Source organism: Octopus sinensis, linkage group LG25 (assembly GCF_006345805.1).
Source record: "Octopus sinensis linkage group LG25, ASM634580v1, whole genome shotgun sequence".
NCBI lineage: Eukaryota > Metazoa > Mollusca > Cephalopoda > Octopoda > Octopodidae > Octopus > Octopus sinensis.
In genome coordinates, this window is record NC_043021.1 from 19,575,179 (window position 1) to 19,595,859 (window position 20,681).

Genomic DNA, 20,681 nt, shown 5'->3' on the forward strand with positions numbered 1-20,681 from the left:
CTATCCCTGATCTTCTGAGATATCAGAAGTAATCGACTGACTAAAATTTAAAAAGTACAGAGAATGACTGAAGCTTAGAAGTATCGACAACCTATATGCTTTTAAATTTTTGTCAGTATATTATAGGCGCAGGAGTGGCTGTGTGGTAAGTAGCTTGCTAACCAACCACATGGTTCCGGGTTCAATCCCACTGCGTGGCATCTTGGGCAAGTGTCTTCTCTATAGCCCCGGGCCGACCAATGCCTTGTGAGTGGATTTGGTAGACGGAAACTGAAAGAAGCCTGTCGTATATATGTATATATATATAAGTGTGTGTGTATATGTTTGTCTGTGTTTGTCCCCCTAGCATTGCTTGACAACCGATGCTGGTGTGTTTACGTCCCCGTCACTAAGCAGTTCGGCAAAAGAGACCGATAGAATAAGTACTGGGCTTACAAAGAATAAGTCCCGGGGTCGATTTGCTCGAATAAAGGTGGTGCTCCAGCATGGCCACAGTCAAATGACTGAAACAAGTAAAAGAGTAAAAGAGATATTACTTCAACACTTCAAATTGATATCTCAGAAGATCTGGAATAGTTATAAAGCCTCAATCAGAAAGCTTTATATTACTCAGAATGTATGAAACAAGGACCAATCAAAAGTCTGAAAACAAGCATAGGGGTTTCAGACAAATTTATGAAAATTCCTTGGACAGAAAAAGAGATTAAAGGAATCAGAGGCAGTTTCTATTCTGGTAGAAGTCTGTCCTTAGTGTCACATGTGATACTCTGAACATTTTCCCCTGGCTTCCATGCATCATATTTGATACACATTCCCAGTTTTAGTTCTATATTTAAGAGATGAGGAATTATTTACAGTTGACGGATATTTGTCCTCATCTTGTTTGTTGTTAACACAACATTTCAGCTTATATACCCTCCAGCCTTCATCAGGTGTCTTGGGTAAATTTCGAACCTGGGTTCTCATTCCTAAGGTTTTTTTCGATGATGTTGTTGTTGTCACTAACTGGAATTGAATTCAGAATCTTGGGGTTAGCCTGCGCTCTTAACCACTGTGCCATGGGTAATTATGGAGTGAATTTTAGGGCTTATAAATCTGATATTTTCCCATCCTTCATTAATACCAGTTCCCATATGCTGCTCATATCTGCACTTGGTCTGCTTAGGAGGTTATTGTGTCCTAGCATAGTTTGCGTATTTTCCAGTGGTGTTCTCTGCCTATTATTTTAGTTTCATCTCACAGGGGGGAGGAGGTCTCCATTTTTCCATACAGGATCAGCTATGAAGGTTGGAGGGTATATCAGCCGAAATGTTGTGCTAATAACAAACAAGATGAGGACAAATATCCATCAATTGTAAATAATGTAAATAATTCCCAATTTTGTTTTTCAACCACCAGGGTAACTTGGGATTTATGAAAGAAAAGCTAAGTAAAATCACATGTAGGCTTGTCTTTTGCAGGTGGTGGTCCCATTTAAAAAGCTCTCCTGCTGGTGCTGCATAAAAGGCACCTGTGCCAGCAACATGTAAAGGCACCCAGCACACTCTGTTAAATGGTCAGCATTAAGAAGGGCATCCAGCTATAGAAACCAGGCCGCAACAGACAGTTGGAGCCTGGACAGCTCTCGGCTAGCCAGTTCCATGTCAAACTGTCCAACCCATGCCAACATAGAGTGCAGATGTTAAACAATGATGAGGTTGATGAAAGCTTTATTTTACTCAGAATGTCTGAAACAAGGGCTAAACTAAAACTTTATAACTTACTTTTAAGTGTTATCATTATACATAAATCCTGACTCCAGCTACATAAACACCATAGTGAGAAATATATTTTCTGGAATGCTAACTGATATTTTATGCGTGCATGTATGTTGAATATAAATAATTTCGTGTTCTTTTAACCGCTATAAAAAAATACAGTTTCATAATTACGGAAATACATTTCATTAATAAGTTGAAAAATGTGAAGAAAGAGAAAATTATTACTACATTATTTTATTTATGTACATTTAGCATTTTTAATATTTATAATACAATTTGAAGTAAAGTAATTTTGTTGTAGAGAATTACAACTTAAAATTTACGCTAATTCTTCATACTAACTATATAGATCTCAGTAATTCAAACAAGTCTTGTTGGATTTTTCATAGACATGGCATAAAAAAATAACCAATGTCTCAAAGGAGTGAGTGTCGTGGTGTTTAGTTACATCCCACAAACACTAAAGTTTTCCTCAAAATCCAGGGTTTTTATAACTGCTCAACTTGACTTTAACCCTTTAGTGTTCAGATTACTCTGTAAAATGTAATACTTTTTTCACTCAAATTGTTTTGAATTAATCATGCATTATCTTATAGCTTTGAAGTTTCAATAGTATGATAGTTTATTCTTAGAATGTCAATGTAGATTAGGTGTGAGAGGCTAAATATGGCCAGTTTGAATTTAAAAATGTGTAGGATATTCGGGCCGGATATGGCCGGCTTAAACACCAAAGGGTTAAAGAATTGAAATCACATAAAAATATTCTTTAACTAACTTTTAGAATTCCTATATGAGCAGTTATTTCAACAAATGGGAAAACGACAATCATATTTCTTCGGCAATATGACATTACATCATAGTAGCTACCACAAATTGGTGCTACTATTTGAAAATGGCTACACGCTACACTCTGAAAACAGACGTTGGCATTTAAGACAAACTTATGAAAATACTTTGGACAGACAAAGGGTTAATCCATCCTGTTTTTGTTGTTTGTTAATCTTTACTAATCCTCTCTCTCTCTCTCTTATTGCAGTTTGTTGGCCAGAAAAGTGAGAGAATATCTGAAGAAGAAATTAAATGCAAGCACATGGCCGACCTTGCCCAACAGGACCTTAGTGAAGCTATGCCTGCCCTTGAAGAGGCTATGTTAGCTCTGGAGGCCCTAAACAAGAAGGATATTGGTGAGATTAAATCCTATGGTCGGCCACCAGCTCTTGTGGAGAAAGTAATGGAGGCTGTGATGATATTGAAAGGAAGCGAACCAAACTGGGCGGAAGCAAAACGGCAACTCGGTTAGTGCCAGTGTTTGGTTTGGTTTCTGTTTTTAGAGATGTACATAAAGCTGAATGCTCCAGCATGGCCGAGTCCATGATAAGGAAGTGGACTGTTGAAAAATAAAAGCTATTTGTTTTGTTTGTTTTTTTTTTCTTTTTAGTGGAGGTTGTAGAATAGATATGCATTTCACTACTGCCCACAAGGGGCTAAACACAGAGGGGACAAACGGATTATGTCGATTACATCGACCCCAGGGTGTAACTGGTACTTAATTTATCGACCCCGAAAGGATGAAAGGCAAAGTCGACCTCAGCGGAATTTGAACTCAGAACGTAATGGCAGACGAAATACGGCTACGCATTTCGCCCGGCTTGCTAACGAGTCTGCCAGCTCGCCGCCTTGTAGAATAGATCTGGTGTACCCCTACATTTTGTATGAGTCGAGTAAAAGAATTCGTGCCAGGAAGGGAATTTGGCCATAAATCACTACCTCAGAAAAACAATCCACCCTACCCCAGAAAGTGGTCATAAAACACTGGTGATGAGGATGATGATTTGTTGTTGTTGCTGTTGCACTGGCCTCAGCCACATTCGTATGGTGCATTTTATGTGCCACCAGCGTGGGACCCAGTCTGGAGGAATTGGAATTAACCATGCTTGAATGTTGCTTTTTATGTGCCACCTGCACAGGTGCCAGTCATACGGAACTGGCATCGGCCATGACAAGGAAAAGCATAGTTTGTTCAACAATGTTTATTCGACAATATATATACACACGCACACACACACACATCTATTATATAAAGTCCATTCTGTCTGTGTGTGTGTCTTCTAGGATCTCAGGCATCCTCCATCCGATTGCACTCAAATTTGATATGTAGATACCGACAGTATCAGGGTGTGTATAAGTCTTGAATAAATTGCAAAAATCGATTCCAGGTGAGAATGCAATCAATAAAGCCGTGGGAACGTGCATTTGTACGCGCAAGTACATCAACACTATCCATTGGATGGGGGGGCATTTTGCTCGTGTATATATATATATATATATATATAGGTGCAGAATTGGCTGTGTGGTAAGTAGCTTACTAACCAACCACATGTTTCCAGGTTCAGTCCCACTGCGTGGCATCTTGGGCAAGTGTCTTCTGCTATAGCCCCAGGCCGACCAATGCCTTGTGAGTGGATTTGGTAGACGGAAACTGAAAGAAGCCTGTCGTATATATGTATATATATATATGTATGTGTGTCTGTGTTTGTCCCCCTAGCATTGCTTGACAACCGATACTGGTGTGTTTATGTCCCCATCACTTAGCGGTTCGGCAAAAGAGACCGATAGAATAAGTACTGGGCTTACAAAGAATAAGTCCCGGGGTCGATTTGCTCGACTAAAGGCGGTGCTCCAGCATGGCCGCAGTCAAATGACTGAAACAAGTAAAAAGAGATATATATTTATATATATATCATCATCATCATGTAGCGTCCGCTTTCCATGCTAGCATGGGTTGGACGGGTCAACTGGGGTCTGTGAAGCTGGAAGGCTTCGTCAGCCCCAGTCAGATCTGGCAGTGTTTCTACGGCTGGATGCCCTTCCTAACGCCAACCACTCCGCGAGTGTAGTGGGTGTTTTTTACGTGCTACCTGCACAGGTGCCAGACAGGGCTGGCAAACGGCCACGAACGGATGGTACTTTTACGTGTCACCGGCACGGGGCCAGGCGATGCTGGCAACGGACATGAACGGATGGTGCTTTTACATGTCACCGACACGGGGCCAGACAGAGCTGGCAAATGGCCACGAACGGACGGTGCTTTTACGTGTCACCGGCACGGGGCCCAGCCGAGGCTGGCAACGGACACGAACGGATGGTGCTTTTACGTGCCACCGACACGGGGCCAGACAGAGCTGGCAAACGGCCATGGACGGACGGTGCTTTTATGTGTCACCGGCACGGGGCCAGGCGAGGCTGGCAACGGACATGAACGGATGGTGCTTTTACGTGCCACCGACGGGGGGCTAGACAGAGCTGGCAAACGGCCACGAACGGATGGTGCTTTTACGTGTCACCGGCACGGGGCCAGGCGATGCTGGCAACGGACATGAACGGATGGTGCTTTTACATGTCACCGACACGGGGCCAGACAGAGCTGGCAAATGGCCACGAACGGACGGTGCTTTTACGTGTCACCGGCACGGGGCCCAGCCGAGGCTGGCAACGGACACGAACGGATGGTGCTTTTACGTGCCACCGACACGGGGCCAGACAGAGCTGGCAAACGGCCATGGACGGACGGTGCTTTTATGTGTCACCGGCACGGGGCCAGGCGAGGCTGGCAACGGACATGAACGGATGGTGCTTTTACGTGCCACCGACGGGGGGCTAGACAGAGCTGGCAAACGGCCACGAACGGATGGTGCTTTTACGTGTCACCGGCACGGGGCCAGGTGAGGCTGGCAACGAACACGAACAGATGGTGCTTTTACGTGCCACCGACATGGGGGCCAGACAGAACTGGCAAACAGCCACGAGCGAATGGTGCTTTTACGTATCACTGACACGGGTGCCAGACGAGGCTGGCAGCAGACACGAATGGATGGTTCACTTAACCCCTGCTTTCTGATATATGATTTGATTTTGATTGTTCTCACTGGTCTTGCCGGGTCTTCTGACGCACAGCATACTTCCATAAGTCTCGGTCTCTGGTCATTTCCTTGGTGAGACCTAGCTACATATATATGTATGTGTGTGTTTCAGTGTATTTGTCTCTGTCTATTTATGTTTCTGTTTACTTATTTAATTATCCTAATATCTAATCATCTAATTATCTTTAACGTTTTTCTCACTCATTTTGGTGAATGCACGAAGTATTTTTTTTTGCTTTCTCTTCTTTTCGTTCAGGGGACCCCAACTTTATCAAGTCTTTGGTAAACTTCGACAAAGATAACATCAGCGATCGTGTGTTGAATAAAATCGGTAAATACGTTGCCCAAGCAGACTTCACTCCTGATATTATTGGTCGTGTGTCCGGTGCCGCAAAATCATTATGCATGTGGGTGAGGGCAATGGAGATGTATGGTAGGATATATCGAGTCGTGGAACCAAAGAAAATGAAACTAAACGCAGCTTTGTCCCAACTGAAAGAGAAACAAGATGCCCTCGCAGACGCCAAGGCCAAGTTGGCCGAGGTTGGTGATCCCCTTTATTTCTTTTCTTTTATCTTCTATCTTTTCATTTGCTTCAGTCCTTGAACTGTGGCCATGCTGGGGCATTGCCTTGACCCTAACCCTAACACCTTAACCCTAACCCTAACTCTAAAACCCTAACCCTAAACCTAAAACCCTAACTCTAAAACCCTAGCCCTAAAAACCTAACCCTAAAACCTTAAAGCTAAAACCAGTAGAAACGCCCGAAGGATGTCATAAATAACAGTGACAAACGAAAAATACACCGCCAATAGTTGTTGTTGACAAACAACGGCAGTAATTTTATTCAGCTGAATACCCGTCATTGATTGGTTGAAATTACCGAAATAGGACAACTTTAATACGAAATAACTTCGTAAAACTTCTCAAAAACGCTAAGAGTAAAAGATGTTTTATATGACACATTCTACCATTGTCCAAAGTTTGAAAGTGTTTAGTTTGAAAAAATTATTTTCTAAATCTGCCGGTCAAAAGGTAAAGATTTGAATCTTACAGTATTTTTATTAGCCCTGTAGCATTTAAACAGGCCATATCCAGCTAAAATATTCTACCTGTTTTATACTTAAATTGGCCAGATTCAACCTATCGCACCTACCCTACAATGTCATTCTAAAAATAAATGAGCACATCACTGAAATCGCCAAACTATGAGCTAATGCAGGAAAAATTCAAAACAATGGGAATAAATAAACAATACATTTGTAGGAATAATTTGACTGCTAAAGGGTTAAATATTATTTGGAATTACTCTTTACTTGTTTCAGTCATTTGACTGCGGCCATGTTGGAGCACTGCCTTTAATTGAGCAACTCGACCCCGGGACTTATTCTTTTGTAAGCCCAGTACTTATTCTATCGGTCTCTTTTGCCGAACCGCTAAGTAACGGGGACATAAACACACCAGCATCGGTTGTCAAGCAATGCTAGGGGGACAAACACAGACACACAAACACACACACGCATATATACACATACATATATACGACGGGCTTCTTTTCAGTTTCTGTCTACCAAATCCACTCACAAGGCTTTGGTCGGCCCGAGGCTATAGTAGAAGACATTTGCCTAAGGTGCCACGCAGTGGGACTGAACCCGGAACCATGTGGTTGGTAAACAAGCTACTTACCACACAGCCACTCCTGCGCCAATTGCATAAAAAAATTCAACTGTTTTGTGTGTTGTAGAAGCAGAAGTAATTTATTACAGATGAATTTTAACAACGAAATCTTATATGGACCCCCAAAGGTTATTTAGACCTTAGTTGAGGACCATTGGTTTATATGTATATATATGTGTTTGTGTTTGTGTGTCTGTGTTTGTCCTCCCATCATCACTTGATAACCAATGTTGGTATGTTTACGTCCCTGTAACTTAGCAGTTCAGCAAAAGAAGCTGATAGGATAAGTATTCGGCTCCCAAAGAATAAGTCCTGGAGTTGATTTGTTCAACTAAAGGCGGTGCTCCAGCATGACCACAGTCAAATGACTGAAACAAATAAAAGAATATGTGTGTGTGTGGACAGAGAGAGAGAAAGTTTAAAAGACATAATTGCAGATGTACACACACATACATACCACAAGGATTGAGAAAACACACACATGGGTATAGTTACATACACACACACACACTGATGGTTTACACATTTGTACATCTAAACCCCTCACACCACAAATGTCTTGTGACCTTGCGAATGTTTATTATTTTCCAGGTGGAAGCCAACATGTTGGCACTGCGTAACCAATATGACGAAAGAATTGCTCAGAAAGAGGAGCTGAGACTAAAAGCAGAACGTACCGAAATGATGTTGGACAGGGCCCATAAACTGGTGTCAGGTTTGGCCGGAGAGAAAGTTAGGTGGGAAGAAACAGTAACAGTGTGTATTATTATTATTATTATTATTATTATTATTATTATTCATCGTCATCATCACCATCATCATCATCATTATTATTAAGGCAGCGGGCTGGCAGAATTGTTAGCATACTGGACGAAATGCTTAACAGAATTTCACCCCGTTGGTTCATTCTGAGTTCAAATTCTGCCGAGTTCGACTTTACCTTTCATCCTTTAGGGTTGATAAATTAAGTACCAGTGAAACACTGGGGTCGATGTAATTGGCTTCATCCCCTCCTCCAAGCTGCCCTTGTGGTAAAAATTTGAAATCATTATTATTATTATTATTATTATTATTGAGTGAGAGAGTAGTGCATGCCATCAAAGTGACACTGGGGTAAAATATACGAAGCCCAGTATACCCACCATGACTACCCGTCTGATAAGGTTACACTAGGCACATGCATCACAACCATGTGTGCGCGACATGGTGATCTCATATCAAGATAAACAACACATGACCCTGCAGGTGGGGCCCAGTTAGAATTTTCTTCTGGTCAAGTAACCCATCCTACTCAAAAGGTCCCTGAATAAGGGTTGTTTAAGGATGTTGAACGAAACACCCATGTTTCCAAAGGTGAATTATTCAAACCCCAAAGAATCCCTCTCAACACATGGCTATGATGTTTGGCCTCATGACTGGCACAAACTGATTAGATTTTAGGATTGATCCAATACTGAACAAGAATTCTGGATTATTTTTCCATTTTATTTTACTTAATTTTTGAGAGCAGTCAGGCTCATTTTTACTATTCTCGTTTGTGAGAGCAGTCAAGTTTATTTCCTATGTTCTCATTTTAAAAATCATCTCTGGCTAATTGTTGCAAAATATTTGGCAGCATTTTATGTTCTGAGTTCAAATTCTGCCATGGTTGACCATGCCTTTAATCTTTTCAGGGTCGATAAGATAAGCACAAGTCAAGCAATGGGGTCGATGTAACTGACTTACCCCATCTCCCAAACGTATGTGCATGGATGTGTGCATGTGTGTATGTCTATATACTGACTAGTGAACTTAGCAAAACCAAGAGAGTGATTCTGTAGTCGCTACAAACGAGCCTACAACTGATAGGCGAAACTAGTATAGTCCATTGGTCCTAGAGTCACTCATGGGGTTGTTATCTTCCCTGTCAGTGTGTATATATATATATATATATATATAGCGGCATATGCACACTTTGCTCTCTTATATATATATATATATATATATATATATATATATATATAGGTGCAGGAGTGGCTGTGTGGTAAGTAGCTTGCTTACCAACCACATGGTTCCAGGTTCAGTCCCACTGCATGGCACCTTGGGCAAGTGTCTTCTACTATAGCCTCGGGCCGACCAAAGCCTTGTGAGTGGATTTGGTAGACGGAAACTGAAAGAAGCCCGTCATATATATGTTTGTGTGTCTGTGTTTGTCCTCCCAACATCGCTTGTCAACCGATGCTGGTGTGGTTACGTCCCCGTAACTTAGCGGTTCTGCAAAAAGAGACCGATAGAATAAGTACTAGGCTTACAAAGAATAAGTCCTGGAGTCGATTTGCTCGACTAAAAGGCGGTGCTCCAGCATGGCCGCAGTCAAAATGACTGACGCAAGTAAAAGAGAAAAGAGAGATATATATATTGTGTATTTCATACAGCATAACCAGGCCGTGCGTGTGTGTGGTGGTGGTGGTGCTGGTGCTGCTGCTGCTGCTGCATGGTTCAGTGTTAAATGTATTCAGCCCATGGATTGTAAGGCCATACGTTTGATTGCCAGTTGTGCATTGTGTCCTTGAGCAAAGTACTTTATTTCTTCATTACTCCATTTCCCTCTGCTCTCAAAAACGAGTCGTACCTGTAACGCAGTACGGGCCAGCCTCATCACACTTGGTGCATCACACTGAATCTCCCTCCGGATTATATCAAGGGTACACATGTCTGTGGAGTACTCAGCCACTTGCATGTTTTTTTTGTTTTTTTTTTTCACAAAGAAAGAGAAAGACTTTAATGTAGAACATTGTTTCGAACTGTATTGCGCTGAGCATTTGTTTTGATTGTCTTCGGACTGTGTTGTATCGTGCTTGCCTTTGATTTTGTTGTTTTCTTTTTTCAATTCTGTTGCATGTTATTTTCTTTAATGTATCTGCTGTTTCACATTGTATTTGATGTCGTAATCTTTATATATAAAAGTGAGGTTGTGTGCTGTCTGTCTCCTACGATTTAGATTCCTAACTACTCCCACATTTTGCGGTGCAGTTTAACCAAAACCGGGTATCTTATAGTCGTGATTCATATCGAGCCCTTCTGGGTATTAGTCTACGATGAGTCTACAATTTAAAAAAAAATTTACCATCAATTTTTCCCATTTTTAATGCATTTTTGGCATATATAAGGGAAGTAACTCTCTAAAAATTTATTAAATCTCAGAACGTAAAAAGCTACAGTACCCCCTTCCTTTGTGGTTAGCCATATTGAGATGGCTGTTATACTTTACACCTCTAAAAATGCTTATATAGTTATTTCCCTTACACACCCGAGCAACGCCAGGCGATACTGCTAGTGGTTGTATAAATTGTTGTTAAATGTAAGTGATTGCCTTCCGCCGTCTCTCTATCTCTTCCTGCTGCTGTTGTTGTTGTTGTTATCTCCGGTTGCCGGTTCGAGTTCGCTGCCGTCCCCCACCACCACCACCACCACCGTTTCCTCTCTCTGTGGCGGATTCCCGTTCGACTGGGCCGGTCAATCATCTTCGCTCGACTTTGTAGGGTTACCGGGTTCGGAGTTTGAGCGATTCGTCGTCATAACCAGTGGAGTGCCCAGCCATGTGTGTGTGTGTGTGTCTAAACCTGATTATCCTTGATATTCGTCTCTTCCATATACCTTGTACACATCTGTCTCGCCCACCATTGAAATGTTCTCTATCCGTTCCTGCAGACTCTGGAAGAATCTATGGGTTTCCTCATTGGTGACTGCCTCATCGGTGCTGCTTTTCTCTCCTATATGGGGCCCTTCCTCTCTAACTACCGCGATGAACTAGTTTACAAAATATGGCTGAAAGAGGTAAGATTTACTGTCTTTTCTTTGTATAACGAACATAATTAAACACATCATTGTTTAATATCCCAGTTTTCCATGCTCACTTGGGTCAGACAGATTTTGCTCAGGTGATTCTCCTAAGACGGGAGATAGTACTAGGCAGAAAGGCAATGGTCAGCATGAGCAGGGTCTGGAAGAGTAGAGACATCAGACTCGCTACCAAATGCAGATTGGTGAATGCAATTGTCTTCCCAATAGCAACATATGGATGCGAGACCTGGACACTAAAGAAAGCTGACCAGAAGAGAATTAATGCATTCGAGCTTTGGTGTTGGAGAAGACTTTTGCGGATTCCATGGACAGCAAGGCTCACCAATGGAGAAGTTCTTAAGCAGATAAGGCCGAAAATGTCGCTAGAAGCTGGGATCACCAAGCGTAGATTGGCATATTTCGGTCATATTATGCGGAGAGAATCCCTGGAGAAGGACATCATGCTCGGAATGGTCAGTGTCAAGAGAGGAATAGGCCGACCAAGAACTCGCTGGCTTGACACCATCAAGAGTGATACCGGAATGGACATAGCCAGTCTGAAGGAAGCGGCCCAGGATAGAACTGACTGGAGGACACTGATCCAACGAGTGACCGAGAGTTGACTTCGACTGAGTGGATAGAAGAGAGAGATTCTTCCATAGCTGAATGCCCTTCCTGTCCCAACCCTCACCTGTTTCCGAGTAAGGTGGTATTTCTCCAGACATGTTTTCAGGGAAAATTGGAAATGAGGGGCGCCGCTTGCATGTTGGTGACACTTGTTTACAACTGTCACATGATGTCAAGACAAGGAGACAAAAACACTCACACACACGAAAGCTTCTTTCAGTTTCTGTCTACCAAATCCACTCACAAGGTGCTGGATAACCCAGAGCCACAATAGAAGACACTTGCCTAAGGTGCCATGCAGTGGGACTGAACCTGAAACCACGTGGTTTTGGAAGCAAACTTTTGATATATTATAGAAAATAGAAACTGAATACTGTGTGTTGAGTATTGAAGAAGGTAATTACACAAAAGCTGTAGTGGTAGGATCTCTGTCAGGTTGACAGAGAATCTGATCACTGTTGTTATGCTGGGACCCTGTCCAGTTTCTCTATAACAAATTACAAACGACACACAAACTCATAACAGCATTTCTAGGTTGTTGCTTGATCTGCTAAAAATAGCACCCAAATCAATCTTCAAATTATATCTTACACATGACGGAGGTAATTGGCGGTCAGCTGTGTACCAAAGCATGTAAACCTGTGATGCCAACAAGATTGCTGCGGGCTCCAGCATGGTCACAAAGTAGCATTAGCTGCGGGGTCACTCTGAAAAGTTCTATCTGCAACGATTTAATCTCAATCGAAGGAGAGGGGCTTTCTCCATCCGGGTTGCAGATCCGTGGAATAAGCTGCCGGACGAGATAGTGAAGATGCCGACGACCGCTCGGTTCAAAGTCTCCCTTGACCTCAAGTGGCCTGAACTCTTTACATGAACACCACCCTGTTCATAACTCCATGTCCCCCTACATGGCCTTGCTTTTTGCTTTTTGAGCCAAAAAATTAACTAACTAACTAACTAATGGTCAAAACAGGTAAAAGATAAAAGGTTTTATTTTTAAAGAATTGCCTCACAGAGGCAATGACAAGTGACTGAGACCTTTGGTAATAAGCTGTGCTTGAGAAGATCCGTCAACCCAAGAGAAATCAGGGCTGTGGCCATTGTTGGTGACACGTAACTGGCACCTGTGCCAGTGGCACATAAAAAGCACCTTTTGAGTGTTGGGCCTCATGGAGGTAAAGTAGCTGATGCTGGTGTCACGCAACTAGCACCCGTGCCAGTGGCACGTAAAAAATGCATCCTTTCATGTGCTGGGCCTCATGGGAAGCAATGACAAATGACCAGAACCTTTGGCAATATGCTGAGCTTCAGAACAAGACCCATCAAAGCCAGGTGGAATCGTAGTAGTCGTGGAAGATGCTGGTGTTGTGCAAACTGGCACCTGTGCCGGTGGCATGTAAAAGCAGCCATTACACTCTTGGAGTGGTTGGTGTTAAGAAGGACATCCAGCTGTATAAACCATGCCAAATCAGACTAGAGTCAGGTGCAGCCCCTCAGCTTACCAGCCCTGGCCAAATCGTCCAACCCATGCCAGCATGGACAACGAACGTTAAATGAAGATGATGATGATGTATAAGAAGTGATACTAGTCATGTTACACTCGTACATGGAGGTGAAATTCAGGTCTCACATAGGAAATAACAATTTGCACTTACTGTACTAAAGCACAGAACAAAACCTGATGATCACTGATTCCAAACTCACGTTTCATAATGGTACACAGCAGCTGTGCTTGGTGGAACATTCCCAACACTCTGTGGAATTTTCCATTTGCTGCTTGTCATTCCAGTATTTAAAAAAAACGTTTCAATTTTGGAATTTGGGGTTAAGGATTTTCAGCTTGTACAAAGGGGTACTGAAAAGTTCCTGGCTTTGAGTAAAAAAAAATACAGAAGGATCAGTTAATTATGGTTTTATCCAGCATATTCCCCTCTCGGATTCACATACTTATTGCAGTGGTCCTTCAGTTTTTGTAAGCCTTGTAAAAGAACTCAAAGGGGTTGAGTCTCTAACCAGGCCATTCATGATACCCTTTAAACCAAGAACTTTTCAAAACCCACTCATATATATATATATATATATATATATATCATCATCATCATCATCATCATCATTTAGCGTCCGCTTTCCATGCTAGCACGGGTTGGACGGTGCAACTGGGGATCTGTGAAGCCAGAAGGCTGCACCAGGCCCAGTCTGATCTGGCAATGTTTCTACGGCTGGATGCCCTTCCCAACGCCAACCACTCCGTGAGTGTAGTGGGTGCTTTTTATGTGCCAGACAGGGCTGGCAAACGGCCACGGTCGGACGGTGCTTTTTACGTGCCACCGGCACGGGGGCCAGGCGAGGCTGGCAATGGCCATATATATATATATATACATACAATGGGGACCTGATAAGTTCCTGGCTTTTGGTAAAAGAAAATACAGGAGGATCACCAGTTAATTATGATTTTATTCAAAATATTCCCCTCTCAGATTCACACACTTATTGCTGCAGTCCTTCAGATTTTCTAAGCCCTGTAAAAGAACTTGGAAGGTTGGGCCTCCAACCAGGCCTTTCATGATACCCTTCAAGCCAGGAATTCTTCAGCACCCCTTCATTATATAGAAATACATATATATATATAATAAATTAATAAATAAATAAAACATATGCATATATACATACATATATGTACGTACCTACCTCTACATATATATACACATGCATATATGGGTATAGGACACCAAAAAACGTCGAACACAATGAGAAATGAAAACATAAACACAAAACCAAGGAAATGGACATTTTTCTTAAACAACGAAAAAATAGAGTACAGGACATACAAAACAAGGAAAAAAACCCTTCTTCAGTCGCCTTTGTTTCATTTACTCCACGTTTCAAAGGTCAAGGCGATACATGACTTTAATGAAACTTTCCTTCCCACGAAAATCAAATTAAATAGAATTTGAGATTTTTTTGCGGAGGGGTAAAAATGGTAACAAAAACAGGACAGTAACGACAGTACAAAATATAAACAGTAAAAGACAGGACAAGGAGAATAACAGTAACACAAACAAGAAGGGCTGTTAAGCCGAACGAGATAAAAGTTTTTATGAACGCTATTTTTTGAGAACGGCGAGAGAGCAACAGATGTGCCGTCTCTACTTGAAGGAAGCCAGGAGAAGAAAGACAGAAATAGCCATCTCATCACGTGACTGCAATAGGAGGGAGGATGAGGAGTAAGAGAAAGGGAGAGTAGGTGTTGAAAAGTTCCTGGCTTTGGGTAAAAGAAAATACAGGCAGATCAGTTAATTATGATTTTATCCAACATGTTCCCATCTCAGATTCACACACTTATTGCAGCGGTCCTTTAGTTTTTCTAAGCCCTGTAAAAGAACTGGGAAGGTTTGGCGTCCAACCAGGCTTTTGACGATGCCCTTAAAGCCAGGAACTTTTCAGCACCCTTTTGTATTGACTTGCCTAATCTGAGATTAAATCTTGCTTCGTTTATTTCAGCTGAGAGGTTTAGGGATCCCTTGTGACCCCTGTTTCAGTTTCTGCGCTTTCTTAGTCAGACCAACTCTTGTTAGACAATGGAACATCCAAGGCCTCCCAAGCGATGCATTTTCTACTGAGAATGGAATCATTGTCACCAAGGGTAACCGCTGGCCATTAATGATCGATCCCCAAGGACAAGCCATTAAATGGATCAAACGAATGGAATCGAAAAATGTAAAGTAGTTTCTTCAATTATTTGTTTGTCTGCATGTTATGGAAAATTTTGAATTTACTATATAATTCTAACACAGTTCTATATTTAAGAGATGAGGAATTATGTACATTATTTACATTCGACGGATATTTGTCCTCATATGGTGTAGTGGTGAAGAGCACGGGCTATTAACCCCAAGATTCCGAGTTCGATTCCAAGCAACGACCTGAACAATAATAATAATAATTTTTTTTTTTTTTTATTACCCACAAGGGGCTAAACATAGAGCGGACAAACAAGGACAGACAAAGGGGTTAAGTCGATTACATCGACTTAAATCCTTTAATAATAATAATAACATCAAAAAATACCCTAGGAATGAGAACCCAGGTTTGAAATTTCCCCCAAGACCCCTGATGAAGGCTGGAGAGTGTATCAGCTGAAACGTTGCGTTAGTGAAAAACAAGATGAGGACAAATACCCGTCGAATGTAAATAATGTACACAATTCTAACAGTTTGTGTCTATGTTTATAAATGTGTGTTTGTGTGTAGTTATATGTATATGCCTGTGTATGTATGTATATTTCTGTGTATATATAGATGTGTATATGTATATGTGCGTATGTATATGTGTGTGTATATATATATATGTGTGTATGCATATATGTATATGTGTATACATACACATCATATCTCGTATGTGTGTGTGTATGTACATATACATATGCGCACATAATCATATGATATACATACACACACACATACAAACATTATATATATAATAATATATAATATTGTTATATTTCGGAATGGTCATTTTGCCAGTTTAGCCAATAAAATCACACGCACTATATATTTGGTGTTAGTTTGCTTCAATGTTATTTATTTTTTACATTAATAATTATATATAATAAGCATAAGAGTGGCTGTGTGGTAAGTAGCTTGCTTACCAACCACCAAGTTCAGTCCCACTGCGTGGCACCTTGGGCAAGTGTCTTCTACTATAGCCTCAGGCTCACAAAAGTCTTGTGAGTGGATTTCGTAGACGGAAACTGAAAGAAGCCCGTCGTATATATGTATATGTGTGTGTGTGTGTATATTTGTGTGTCTGTATTTGTCCCCCCCAACATCGCTTGAACCGATGCTGGTGTGTTTACCTCCCCGTAACTTAGCGGTTAGGCAAAAGAGACCGATAGAATAAGTACTGGGCTTACAAAGAATAAATCCTGAAACAAATAAAAAGGTATATGCTTAAATAATATCAAAAATACCAAAAAAATATATGTAACACTCATTACAGAAATACAGAGTAGTATTATTGCTTAAGCTCCCGTTAGTGTCACCGTCGTGGTGTTCATGCCATGTCTGAAGAAATGCCTGTCTTCGTGATATATGAGAAATATTTGGGTAAATTCTACGATTTCTGATTCTTCCAAGGGGAATAACTCCTCATCGGAGACTGAGTAACTTCCCTTTGCTGTAATACAGAGTGCGAGGCGTATTTGAGGACATTTGATTATCAGTATGTTACTCACTTCAAACCAATTAAAAGGTTTATAATTCCTTCAGATTTCCCACAGCAGATAAAACAGTAACGCAAGGAATAAAAACCCATGCCGTTATTATTGCCTGATGTGGCTGTGTGGTAAGAAGCTTTTTTTTCCCAACCACATGGTTCTGGGTTCAGTCCCACTGTGTGACACCTTGGGCCAGCCAAAGCTTTGTGAGTGGATTTGGTAGACAGAAACTGAACATGTGTGTTTGTGTGTGTTCTCCTAGCCACCCACCCCCTCCCCTTAACAATCATCACTTGACAACCGGTGTCGTTATGTTTATGTCCCTGTAACTTAGCAGTTCAGAAAAGACATGGATAGAATAAATCCTGGGGTTGAATTGTGCTCCAGCATGGCCACAGTCAAATGACTGAAACAAGTAAAAGAATATAAACTATGTCTGTGTGACCAACATTTAAAGCAAAGAAAGATATCTTGTTTCAAAATGTTTTTGTAACTACTTAATATCAAAAATCCTTTCTTTCTTTCTTTCCTTTTTTATTTATTTCTTTTTTTTTTTTTTGTCTTGTAGGGATTAAAAATAATTGATCTCCAACAAAGTGACTTTATGCGCAATTTAGAAAAGTCAATTCAGTATGGTTTACCTGTTCTCTTACAAAATGTCCAAGAATCTTTGGACCCATCTCTTGATCCTATCCTCTTTAAATCCGTCATAAAAATTGGTAAGTGACTTTGTACTCTGCAGCCTGAACCTAATCCTAATCCTACCCTAATTCTAATCTTAATCCTATGCATGGTCATATAGTTACGAAGTTAAATTGATTAACAAAGTCATTGATGACATTCCTTATTCTCTTTATATTATAATTAATTAATTTTAACCCTTTAACTGAAAAATTAAATTTAATGGCATGGTTGTATACTGTCAACTTAACGTGACAGTCCTGTAAGGGAATTACACCACCACTGTTTAGCCCTAGGAAGCATCGACGCTTCCTGTCGGCTTCGACACATTTCCTGTGTCCTTATATATTTACGATGGGGAGACAAATACCCCCAACAGCTAGGCCTGCATCTAGAGACACGCATGTTTCTGGGTCTTTGCCCATCATCGGTCTAGAGTAGCAGAGGCCTGCTAGCTGAAGATACTTGTCTAGACTTCGCAAATATATATATATATTTTCAGTGAAGTTTATTCACTGATCACCAAAATCAGAAATATTAAATTTCTAAATATCTCATAGAGATATGTACGGTGGTGGAGCGATAGAGTGTTTGTATACAATGGTTATTCCATTAATGATGTTAAATATCTACCAAAAATGGAATTGGTATTTTCTGAAAATCCCATTGCCTCAATAAACTTGACATGTCTCAACAGAAAAATAGTTTCAAATAAGTTTCAAAATAGTTTCATATAAGGTGGCTAGCTGGCAGAACCCTTAGCAAGCTGGGCAAAATGCTAAGCGGTATTTCGTCTGCCATTACGTTCTGAGTTCAAATTCCGCCAAGGTCAACTTTGCCTTTCATCCTTTCGGGGTCGATAAATTAAGTACCAGTTACGCACTGGGGTCGGTGTAATCGACTTAATCCATTTGTCTGTCCTTGTTTGTCCTCTCTGTGTTTAGCTCCTTGTGAGTAGTAAAGAAATAGGTATTTCGTCTGCCGTTACATTCTGAGTTCAAATTCCGCCGAGGTCGACTTTGCCTTTGATCCTTTCGGGGTCGATAAATTAAGTACCAGTTACGCACTGGGGTCGATGTAATCAACTTAATCCGTGTGTCTGTCCTTGTTTGTCCCCTCCATATTTAGCCCCTTGTGGGCAATAAAGAAATAAGAAAAATAGCTCCAAATAAAACATTCCTCAACAAAAGATAGACTGGAATATTAAACTGCTTTTTTCGATTAAGGCTGATGAAATTTCGATTGGATATATCTGATTTCTGCAAAAGATGTGATAACCAATGATGAGGATGTGGTTATTGGATTCAGTTCCACTGTGTGGAGCAAGTGTCTTCTATTATAGCCCTGGGCTGACCAGTGCCTTGTGAGAGAGTTTGTTGGACAGAAAGCATGTCATATATGCATGTGTGTGTATGTGTGTCTTTGTGGTTGTTTCTCCACCCCTCTGGCACTGAACAACCAGTGCTGCTTTATTTGCATCTTGTAACTTAGCAGTTTGGCAAAAGTGACCCATAAAATACTTGGGTTAATTTCTTCAACTAAAACCCTTCAAGGTGATGCCCCACCATTACCACAGTCCACAAATAAAAAAGTAAAGGATAAAATGCAATATATGATAAACACATTGATGAATAATTCTCACTTTAGCTTTAATCTTATAAGATAAATCTTAAATCTTAATCGAGTAATATATAGTATAAAAGAAATCAAGTTCACTTGTGTGGTAAGTAGCTTGCTTACCAACCACATGGTTCCGGGTTCAATCCCACTGCGTGGCACCTTGGGCAAGTGTCTTCAACTATAGCCTCGGGCCGACCAAAGCCTTGTGAGTGGATTTGGTAGATGGAAACTGAAAGAAGCCTGTCGTATATATATGTGTGTGTGTCTGTCTGTCCCTGTCCCCCCACCATCGCTTGACAACTGATGCTGGTGTGTTCACATCCCCGTAACTTAGCGGTTCGGCAAAAAGAGACCGATAGAATAAGTACCAGGCTTACAAAGAATGAGTCTTGAGGTCGATTTGTTCGATTAAAGGCGGTGCTCCAGCATGGCCGCAGTCAAATGACTGAAACAAATAAAAGAAAGAAATGTGAAATGGCAGCAACATATGACAAAGGAATGCCTTTATAGAGACCTGCTGAAAATTAGGAAGAAGATCGGGCAGAGACATCTGCATGCACCGACCGGAAGTTACATCAAAAGCAAGACAGACAATCCAGTGATGAACCCTGCTTAAACAGTTGCCAAATCTTCTTTACTATCTTAAAAAGGAAAAGTTCATTGAACAATGTTGTGGATAGGCAAAAAAAATGGGATGGTCATGGCTGTAATGCTTTTTCTCATTAGTTTTCTCAATCAAAGCACTACTCCTTTTGTAATCACATATTTTTAACGAAAAGAATTGAATTGAGCAGAAGTATGCAAAAGAGAGAGGAGAGAATAAAGATATTTTAACTCAAACAGTTGAATAAAGTGATAGCGAATATGTTGTAAAGAATAAAGAGCTTTGTGATTGAAGCATGGGCTTGAATCTTCAATATTAAAAGAAACTTGAAAACCTCATTTTGATAAAAAATATATTACTATATTAATTTTCTACACGTTTTAGACTTTAACAATTGCTTTCCTTTAGTAAAAGTTACATAATTCCAACTAATTAATAAGCAGCTTTCTTTATTATACTAGAGATGTATCGGCTAACCCCACCACCACCATTTATTCAATACATCAGCTGACCACCTATCTTGCTTTATCCAATGTTAATTCACTCCTGTCTCTCAGCTACCCACTCAGTTTCCTCTGTTGTTGTCTGTTCTTTTAGGTGACGTCCCGATGATAAAACTTGGTGATAAAGAAATTGAGTACAATTACAATTTTCGGTTTTACATAACCACAAAACTCAGCAACCCACACTACACCCCTGAAATATCAACCAAGACAACTATCGTAAATTTTGCTGTGAAAGAACAGGGTAAGCAC

At 40.9% G+C, this 20,681-nt stretch overlaps 1 protein-coding gene across 1 annotated transcript in view; it reads left to right on the forward strand.

Annotated features, from left to right (window-relative positions):
• Window positions 1-20,681, forward strand: part of LOC115224528 (dynein heavy chain 2, axonemal-like) — a 211,781-nt gene that overhangs the window by 150,182 nt on the left and 40,918 nt on the right. The window contains exons 60-66 of the mRNA XM_036513449.1: window positions 2,797-3,055; window positions 5,937-6,223; window positions 7,949-8,113; window positions 11,048-11,173; window positions 15,308-15,523; window positions 17,590-17,740; window positions 20,524-20,673. Of these exons, the coding sequence (XP_036369342.1) occupies window positions 2,797-3,055; window positions 5,937-6,223; window positions 7,949-8,113; window positions 11,048-11,173; window positions 15,308-15,523; window positions 17,590-17,740; window positions 20,524-20,673 (1,354 nt within the window). The remainder of the gene's footprint in view (window positions 1-2,796; window positions 3,056-5,936; window positions 6,224-7,948; window positions 8,114-11,047; window positions 11,174-15,307; window positions 15,524-17,589; window positions 17,741-20,523; window positions 20,674-20,681) is intronic.